Source organism: Globicephala melas, chromosome 1 (genome assembly GCF_963455315.2).
Source record: "Globicephala melas chromosome 1, mGloMel1.2, whole genome shotgun sequence".
Taxonomy (NCBI): Eukaryota; Metazoa; Chordata; class Mammalia; order Artiodactyla; family Delphinidae; genus Globicephala; species Globicephala melas.
The window spans coordinates 162,678,504-162,688,143 of record NC_083314.1 but is presented as its reverse complement, the minus strand read 5'-3'; the positions used below and the strand labels follow the sequence as shown (position 1 = coordinate 162,688,143).

General features: G+C 45.0%; 1 protein-coding gene across 2 annotated transcripts in view; it reads left to right on the top strand.

The window, feature by feature from the left end:
• The first annotated feature begins 2,260 nt into the window (after nt 1-2,260).
• The window catches only part of KPNA6 (karyopherin subunit alpha 6), a 51,758-nt gene continuing 44,378 nt past the window's right edge, over nt 2,261-9,640 (top strand). Inside the window, exon 1 of one of the 2 annotated variants that reach the window (XM_030871068.3) lies at nt 2,261-2,372. In XM_030871068.3, the coding sequence (XP_030726928.1) occupies nt 2,369-2,372 (4 nt within the window). In that variant the 5' untranslated portion in view covers nt 2,261-2,368. Of the gene's footprint in view, nt 2,373-9,073; nt 9,102-9,640 lie in introns of those variants that run through there. The other variant, XM_030871039.3, reaches the window with a different exon arrangement.

Genomic DNA, 9,640 nt, shown 5'->3' with positions numbered 1-9,640 from the left:
TGGCTCTAGGCTAGGGAGGGTGTGTGAGCAAGGCCAAGGGCTTGAATGGAAACAAAGCGGCTTGGAAGGCCACCTGGCTCCTGTGGAGCATAGGATGGAGGGCTCAGGGGCTGGCAGGAGAGGAGACATGGTCATAGCCATTCATCTAGTCTGCCCGTGTCCCCTGAGCCCTTGTTTGGCTACAAGTTATGCAGATGCTCCAATGGTGGTGTACAGGAGGCAGACACTGCAGCAAATGTTTGTGGTACCTCTGCGGAGGCAGGCATTGTGCCAGGCACTGGGACAGAAACAAAGATGAGGAAGACACTGTCCCTTCATAGACAACCAGGAGAGAGAGACACCTTGTGAACAACCTAGATTGCTAATTGCTGAGGAAAATGTGTGTCCAGGGCACCGGGGAGCAGAAAGGACAGATAGTCTGACTCTGTCTGGAAAGACAGGCTTTTTCAAGAAGGTGAAAATTGTATTCGGTCTTGAAAGTGAGTAGTTCACCTCATAGTCAAGGGGGAAGGGAGGGCATTGCGTTCCAAGCAGAGGAAAGAGCATATGCAAAGGCACAAACGAAGATAGGAGCATATTTGGGGGAATATGGTTCCCCAAATATGGATGGAGCCTGGGTTGCCTGGCAGGGAGTAGCGCAAGAAGCCAGTAAGGACCAGCCTAACTGTCAGATTGAAATGTTTGGGCATTACCTAAGGCCGTTAGTAGGAAATCACTAAGCAGAGGACATGATAAGATCTCTGCTTTTGGGCTTCCCTGGTGGCGCAGTGGTTGAGAGTCCGCCTGTTGATGCAGGGGACATGGGTTCGTGCCCCGGTCCGGGAAGATCCCACATGCTGCGGAGCGGCTGGGCCCGTGAGCCATGGCCGCTGAGCCTGCACGTCCAGAGCCTGTGCTCCACAACTGGAGAGGCCACAACAGTGAGAGGCCCGCGTACCGCAAAAGAAAAAAAAAAAAAAAAAAAGATCTCTGCTTTTAAAGAGATAATGGGTGCAAATGGGAGAACCTGGAGGCACACCAGTGAGGAGGCAGGTAAAATAGACCAACAGAGAATGAAGAGGTCTGACCTTGAGAAGTGGCAGTAGCAAGAGAAAGATAACACTCCCTTTCCTGACCCTGAGTCCTAGAATTGGCTTTTTGAGTTGTTTCCCTAGGTGGGCCAGGTCCACAACTAGAGGTGGCAATTTGTTATGACAGGACCTGGGCTTCCAAAAGATAGCTCCCTCTTGGGACCAGTGACTTGAAGACATAGCCTTCCTCTGTGTGTTGAGGTGGGGGACAGAAGGACCGGAATCCTATTATGCAAAAAGGGAGGTCTAATGTGCACCAGCCATAAGTTCCATGATTCAAAAGACACACGACAACGGGACTTCCTTGGTGGTCCAGTAGTTAAGAATCCGCCTTCCAATGCAGGGGACGTGGGTTCGATCACTGGTCGGGGAACTAGATCTTGCATGCCGCAACTAAGAAGTCCACATGCTGCAGCTAAGAAGCCCACATGCCCCAACTAAAGATCCCGCGTGCCGCAATTAAGGACCTGGCACAGCCAAAATAAATAAATATTAAAAAAAAAAAAAAGATGTATGAACCTCAGAGCCTCAATTTCCTCATGTCTAAAAAGGGAGATCATATCCCTTTTTTTGTGTAACTCACAGATCTATTCATTCGTTTGTTTATTCATTCAACAGTTATTCATGGAACACATACCACGTGCCAGATGCTGTGCTAGGTGCTGGAGATCAGTGATGAACACTATAGAACTGACTTGTGCCCTCAGAGAGATTGCAGTAAGGCTAAATGAAATAGCTCTGTCAACTATAAAGCACTGCACCGGTCTCATTATTTTTCCACTTTGTATCTCCCAATAAGATTGTGATCGGGTTTACTCTAGACTTCTTCATTTCCTTATCGCTATATCCTTGAGCAAGTCACTTCACCTTTCCAGATGACTCCTTATTCATATATCCGGCTCAGGGTCTATGGGTGGTTTTAACTACAAAAGGAAGGAATACCTTTCTGGAAGAAAAAGTTTCTACGGGAGGAGACCTCACTACAAAAAGGAAATAGCAGAAAAAGCTGAGAAATCCTAAGCACACTTAACTTTCTTTAGTAGGTATCCCTCCCAGTTTTTCTCCACCCACTCCTTTCATATTCCATCCTTATTCCCCGCCTTTAGTAGCTGCGGTCTCTTTAAATGCGGTCGTCGCTGTGAACTAGGCGGTGGGGCCGAAAGCGCGTTTCTTCCCGGGATTGTTAAGTTGTTTGTCCGTTTCGGGCTGCCGTCCTGCAGATCCGCCATATTGTCTGCTGAAGCTGCCGCCGAAGCTGCCGCCGCTGCCGCCGCCAAGTAAGAGCGAGCGGAGCCGCGATGGGTGAGTAAGGAAACCAGGCAATTGGGGACTCGGTCTGAGGCAGTGTCGGGGCTTGGAGTCTGGCGAGAGCCTGTCTGCAGTGTGCAGAGGATGTCTGAGGCTCCTCCAAATAGGGTTGAGGGGAGAAGCCAGGCCGGGAGCGCCGCTCAGGCCAGTTTGGGGCCAGGTTAGGGCCCAAGCGGGGAGCAGTCTTTGGGGGCTGGTTTCGGAAACACCTTGCCACTCCTGGAGCCCCCACGTGGTGGCCCTGGGCCGGACCCCACGCGTTCCCGGAGGTTAGAAAGGGGCTGACCCTCCGGTCTGGGCCGGGCTCCCGGTGGCAGGCCCGGGAGGCGTTTAAGGCAGCCCTCTCCGGCGTGTGTCTGACCGACGCGCCTCTTAACTGGATTCACTGGTTGCCCTGAACTCAGGGAAACCCTCCCTACGTCGCAGAGAGAGTTATTTGGCGAAGGGACGCCAGGCGAGCCAGCTCCAGGCCTGTAACCAGGGGCAGCCATGCCGAAGGCAGCCTGGGCCGCTGAAGGCCAGGAGAACTTACCGAGCCGAGGCGGAAATGGGGTGGTTCGGTTGGGTTCAGAGTGACAGCCTTCGTAGTGGTAGAAAACCAGTGCCAAGATCTCGTAGTCATGTATAGGTCGGGGGCTTTAGGTTTCTGGGCCTGGCCCTGGTTAGGAGAAAAGGAGCGACCTGTTGCTCTTTCTAAAGGGACTCCAGGTAGCAAGGCCTGTGCTCAGAGAGAATACGATGGCGAAGTCTTTGGACTTAGGGACAGAACCATCAGTGGTACTTCTTCTCCAGCAATGAGAACTATTAAATTTGCTAAGCTCTTCCCGTGTGCAGGCATTGCTCTGATTGCTTTACATGTCACGTTTTATTTAATATGCACAACCTATTTATTGAGATAGATACTGCTATTATCCCTATTTTACAGATAAGGAAACTGAGGCTTAGGGAGGTAACTTACCCAAGGTCACACAGTCAGTGGCTTAAACCAGGTTGATCGCTCCAGAGCCCTAGTTTATAGCTGTTGTTCTTTATGGCCTGGCTCCCAAGTGATTGGGCTGGAAAAGGGGGAAAGAAAGCTTTTAATCCTAGGCAGAGTTGTAAAGGTGTTTTGTATTTTTGCTAGTGGGCCCACTTTGAAATCTTTAATCTGAAAGAAACTGGAAAACTGCAAAGTGAATTGCTAACCCCAACTATTGTGGGTGTGTTGGGGGTGGGGCTTGAGATTCTGGGATTGAGTTTTGTAAGAAACCTGATCCTGAGGAAACATAAATTACTCCCTTGAGCTGCAGGGCAATGACTTTAGAATCAGATCTGGCATTATAATCCTGCCTGCTACTTCGTAGCTCTCATCCAGAGAAGTCACTTAAATGTCAGATGCAGTGATGCATGTGGAAAACATCCAGTACAGTCCACGATAAATGTTATTTTCTTCCTTTCTGAGCCTTCCTTTCCTCATCTCTAGAAAGAGGGGAGGGGGCAGGGTTATCGAGGTGTTTGAGAATTAAATAAGATACCACAGTGTTTGGAGACTAGTAAGGGCTCTATAAATATCAGAACAGATTCTTTTCCACCTTCAATAATGTTTTCAGTAATGTTTGTTCCTTTCCTTTAAGTACTCTGGTTTCCAGAATCCTCCATTAAGACTGATAGGCCTGTCCTTGTAGCTGCAACTTTATGTATCAATGAAAAATTTTAGGGGCTTTTATGTTATAGATTTTGTATTGGCCTTCAATTTCAGGAACACTGCTGCCTCAAAGGGAAGGGGCTAATATTTAGTTTATTAAGCCCAGTGAAATAAATTTGACAGTGATTTACTTAGCTTTTATAGATGGGGAAACTACCTCAGAGAACATAACACAGTTAGTTACAGCAAAGCCAGAAGTGAGATTCTTACCCATTTTGCTGCACATAAACCTGTAAGAAGACTTCAGGTGTGATTAAATTTAATCCTTTTCTGGTAAACTTTGAAATGAAAGTTCTTCAATAGAGCAACAGAACCTGACCAGGGTCCTGAAGGGGAGTTTTAGTCTAGAGTCAGGCAGCCTCCTCTCTTCTCTGCAACTCCATTTCAGGTACCTCCCCGCCACCCCCATCCCGCCTTGCACCTTGTCTTTCTGAACACCAGGCCATTGGGGTTTTTGTTTTGTGGGGTTTTTGTGTGTGGGTTGGTTATTTTTGTTTTTTTCTCTGATCCTTATACTACGGGGTGAAATATATCCTTACATTTAATCCTAACATCAAATCCGAGATAATTTGGGTTATCCCCATTTATAAATGAGTAAACAGGCTTTGAGAAGATTAGGTGATTAAGTCCAAGGCTGGTGATCTAGGCCCTAGGGCTGGGAACGCTAACATGGCCTGCGTCACACCTCCATGAATCTAGAACCTGCTGTGTTTCACTGCCTCTCAAGAGTACGCTCCTCGAGCTCTGGCCTATATCCTATACTATTTCTCCTGTGCCAAACTTCACTAGCCTTAACAGACCTTTGCAGTGATTTCATTGCTCTTAGGAACCCTGTGGGGTTGAGGCTTGCAGCTCTGGAAGTTACTTTTTCTAACCCTCCCTAGCAGAGACCGCAGCCTCTCAAGACTAAGTCTTGGCAGACACCGGTCGTTTTTATCGCTGTTCCTGCCATCCTGCTAACCAGGAATCTGGCAGCACCTTCCCAGCCCCAGGGGGTAGGTCTTGATTGATATAAACTAAACCAATCATTGTAATTCTATCTCCCTAGGCTGTGATTGATTTAAGTATGGGCATGTGATGCAGATTTTGGCTAATGAATGTGAAAGGAAGCCTGGAGGACTTCTGAAAAGAGTTCCTTATTTGCCAAGTTTTATTCTGTTGTTTTTTTGCCACTTTATATTTTAACCCAGGTATCACCAAAGTGTGAGAGCTTCAAAGAGATGGAGAGATAGGAAAGCTATAATAATAGCGAACACTTACATAGAACTTGCTATGTGCTAGGCACTAAGTACTGTAATACTAATTCGTTTATTTCTCAGATTCTCACATTCTAGTTGAGAAAACTGAAGCACAGAGAGGTTCAGTAACTTAAGCAAGGTCACAGCTAGTAAATAGAGGAAATACTCAGGTAGTATGGTTCTAACCAAAATATAGGCTATTAAGGGCTGTGTTCTGCCTCTGGAAAGGAAAGATCCCTTTTCTGACTCTGAAATTGCCATTAGCAACGCTGGAATCATGAGGCAGAATTTAGAAATAAGAGCAGGCAGTTCTAAGGGTGAGGGTCGAGAAGACGGAAAGAATCTGATTTCTTCATGATGTTTTTGGAACTGTCCTGTCACTGGGCTCTAGGATACTAAAAGCTGCTTCTGGTTTGCTGCAAGTAACAAAACCTTTCTGATAATGCCTCCAGGTCAGGAAGTAATTTATCCCATTTCTTAGTTTCCCTCCAGCCTTGCCCACCCACCCCACAGTTCCTAACAGCAACTTAGAGAGCTACTAAACTGTGTCCCACAAGCATCAAACTCACTCCCCCTTTCTGGTGTACCTTTCCTACATTTTTGTTAATGGTGGGACCACTGGCCCAGACACTAGGGCGTAAGATAGAAATCTTACCTATTTTTGGTTCCTTACTCTTTTCTTCCCTTCCTATATTGGCAGTTGTTGGATACTGTGATCCTGTTACTGATGTCTTCCCTAAATTGTTTTGTGTTGGTTATTCTCACAGCATAGTCCCACAAAGACTTAATTCTGTGGTCTTTAAAATTGCTAAGTCTCAGGCTCCTTGATGTGAAAATATGATAATACTATTTATTAATGTTGTTAGTGAAGTGTCAGTGAAGTACTAGGTGTCAGAAAATATTGTAAATTGTAAAGGTGTTGTTACTTCAGGAGCCTTCTAAATCTGTTCTATATAGCCTCCGCACCCTGACCAGTTCTGCTGCAGCAACGTTGCTAAAACACCCTTCTGGTCTTGTCACTCTTCTCCTTAGTTTAGGAACCTTCATGGACTTCTTTTTGTCTACAGGATAAAATCATAACCCATAGGGTATGGTATTCAAGGCCTTCCTATTGACTTTACTAGTCTTGTTCGATTTAATATTTATCCACATATCCTACATTCTACTCAGACTACCTCCTTGGTATGTACTTCACCTTTCCTGGTAGAGAAAGTGACAAAAGCAATCCCTTCCCCACCCATCTTTTCCTATGAAAATCTTGGCCCTTTTACAAGATTTAGTTTAAATGCTACCTCCCTCAGGGACCTTTCCCAAATATGTGTGTTATGCCTTCCAAACTGGAAGTGAACTGTCCTTCTGAATTCTGTAGCACTTTGTTCTTGCCTTTCCTATAGCTCTTTTCATATTTTATCTTGTGTTACAGTTATTTCATTCTGTAATACAGTTAGAGCTTTGACCGATTGCTTAATCTCCAGAGATTGATTTTCCTCATCTCTTAAAACAGGGGTGATAGCATCTGCCTCATAGGAGTGTTAGGGTGATTAAATGAGCTAATGCTTGTAAAGTGTTTTAACGTGGTGTTTAGCACACAGTGAGTACTCAGTAAGTGATAACTAATTGCTATTAGTCATACAGTGAGCAAATAAAGTACTTAGTATGTGTCAGGCCCTGTGCTAAATATAAAAGATAAATCAATTTGTCTTTTAGGGGAAGGCAGAAACATATTATGAATACTTGTCAGAAACATTTTTAGGGATTAGGCAGGCAGGCACCTGTTATTTGTTAATTTCAGCAAATGTTTACTGAATGCCTACTGTGTGCCAGCTACTGTTCTAGGCCCTGGAAATACAGCAGTGAACAAAACAGACAAAAAAATATATATATTTTTAGTGAAATCCTACAGCTTAAATTCTAATGGGTAATCGAGTAAAATCAACCAAATGTAGACTGGCGGGCCAACTAGAGTCCCATGCAATCTGATGAGGTCCAGCCAGTTGTTGCCATGACAGAATGTAGGTCTAGTGTTGCCTTACTGCATAATTTCGCATCCCTTTCCACAATCCCTCTCCCCCTTGAGGTTGGAAATCTGAATTTTCATATGATTTCATAACAGATTAAAAATTTTTAGATGTTACAAGTTAACTTTTAAAATCTAAACACATTTTGGGAATTCCTTGGCAGTCCAGTGGTTAGGACTCTGCTTCCATTGCAGGGTGCCCGGGTTCGATCCCTGGTCGGGGAACTAAGATCCCGCAAGCCGTGAGGCAAGGCCAAAAAATATATACACCGTATTTATTATAAAAGGATGAAGACAAGTGTTTTTAAATTTGTTTATTTTATTTATTTATTTTTGGCTGTGTTGGGTCCTCGTTGCTGTTTGCGGGCTTTCTCTAGTTGCGGCGAGCAGGGGCCACTCTTCATTGAGGTGCACAGGCTTCTCATTGTGGTGGCCTCTCTTGTTGCAGAGCACGGGCTCTAGGCACGCAGGCTTCAGTAGTTGTGACACGTGGGCTCAGTATTTGTGGCTCGCGAGCTCTAAGAGTACAGGCTCAGTAGTTGTGGTGCACGGGCTCAATTGCTCTGCGGCATGTGGGATCCTCCTGGACCAGGGCTCGAACCCGTGTCCCTTGCATTGGCAGATGGACTCTTAACCACTGCGCCACCAGGGAAGCCCAAGACAAGTGTTTTTAAATGTCTTGCTGATCATGATAGCATTGTGTATTCAGTAAGTATTATTTTTAAGCATATTATACATTCAGAGTAAGGTGCATGAGAGAGTGTAAGTCCATATTTTAAATAATCTTCTAGATAATTTTAAATCTTTGGCTGACTTAGATCTGATTAGCTGGTCATTATGTTATTTTGTTTTGTTTTATTGTGATGTGGCAGGTGAAATTCTGGTACTTAGGAGCTTTTACTTCCAGAGACATCAGCTCTGCTGTTTCTTTGTTCCTCTTCCTGCATTATTAACATTATCTTCCATTCATTTTCTTTTTTTTTTTTTTTTTTGCGGTACGCGGGCCTCTCACTGTTGTGGCCTCTCCCGTTGCAGAGCACAGGCTCCGGACACGCAGGCTCAGCGGCCATGTCTCACGGGCCTAGCCGCTCCGCGACATGTGGGATTTTCCCGGACCCGGGCACGAACCCGTGTCCCCTGCACTGGCAGCGGACTCCCAACCACTGCGCCACCAGGGAAGCCCCATTTTCTTTTTTTAAATTTATTTATTTATTTTTGGTTGCGTTGGGTCTTCGTGGCTGTGTGCGGGCTTTCTCTAGTTGCAGTGAGTGGGGGCTACTACTTGTTGCAGTGCGCGGGCTTCTCATTGCAGTGGTTTCTCTTGTTGTGGAGCACGGGCTCTAGGCGCGCAGGCTTCAGTAGTTACAGCATGTGGGCTCAGTAATGGTGGCTCGCAGGCTCTAGAGCACAGGCTCAGTATTTGTGGCGCACAGGCTTAGTTGCTCCACGGCATGTGGAATCTTCCTGGACCAGGGCTCGAACCCATGTCCCTGCATTGGCAGGCGGATTCTTAACCACTGCACCACCAGGGAAGCCCCGATTCAGTTTCTTGGTAGGACTCTAAGCTGTTTATTTATTTTGTGAATGTTAATTTAGTTAAAAGTAGCTATTTTGTAAATCCACTTAACTAGGCACACAAACTACAGTGTCATGCAGTATGATAAATGTGAATGAACTAGTGTCTTCACCTGATTGGTATAACTCCCAGTCTTCCTTCAGGAAAACTTGGCCACCTGACCAACAGATAAAAGTTGCCAGTATTAATAGGCTAATGCATAATAAAGGTAAGCCTTACTTATATATATGTAACATTCGTATATATTATTTTTATATATATGTAACATTTGTATATGTTATTTATATACATATATATGTGTGTTAGTTACAACATATGTGTATGTTTTTCTTCCTATGTCCCAGTTGATTTTGTATCGCATACCATTATAAAATGATAAATATTTTGAGTGGAGCAGTCCGCATTACTATGGATTTATATAATAAGGGGGTCCACCCCGCCATAGGGGGATCAGGGAAGGCCTTTAAGCTAATGAGAGCTGATCTATGGATAGTTGTCAGTGGCAGGGTGAAATGATTATTTCACAAGCAAAAGATTGGTAGGCTAGGTGGGTTGGTAGCATAGGGGGAATGATATTTGGACCTTATCCTGATAACAGTGAAATGCCATTGAAAGGTTTAATCTCAGAAGTGACGTGATCAAATTAATTTATTTATATTGCTTGACTGCTCTGGGGAGAATGAATTAGACTGCGATAACATTCCAACCAGGAGGTTCTTGAAGTAGTTGGTTCTTAAGTAGTGTGGT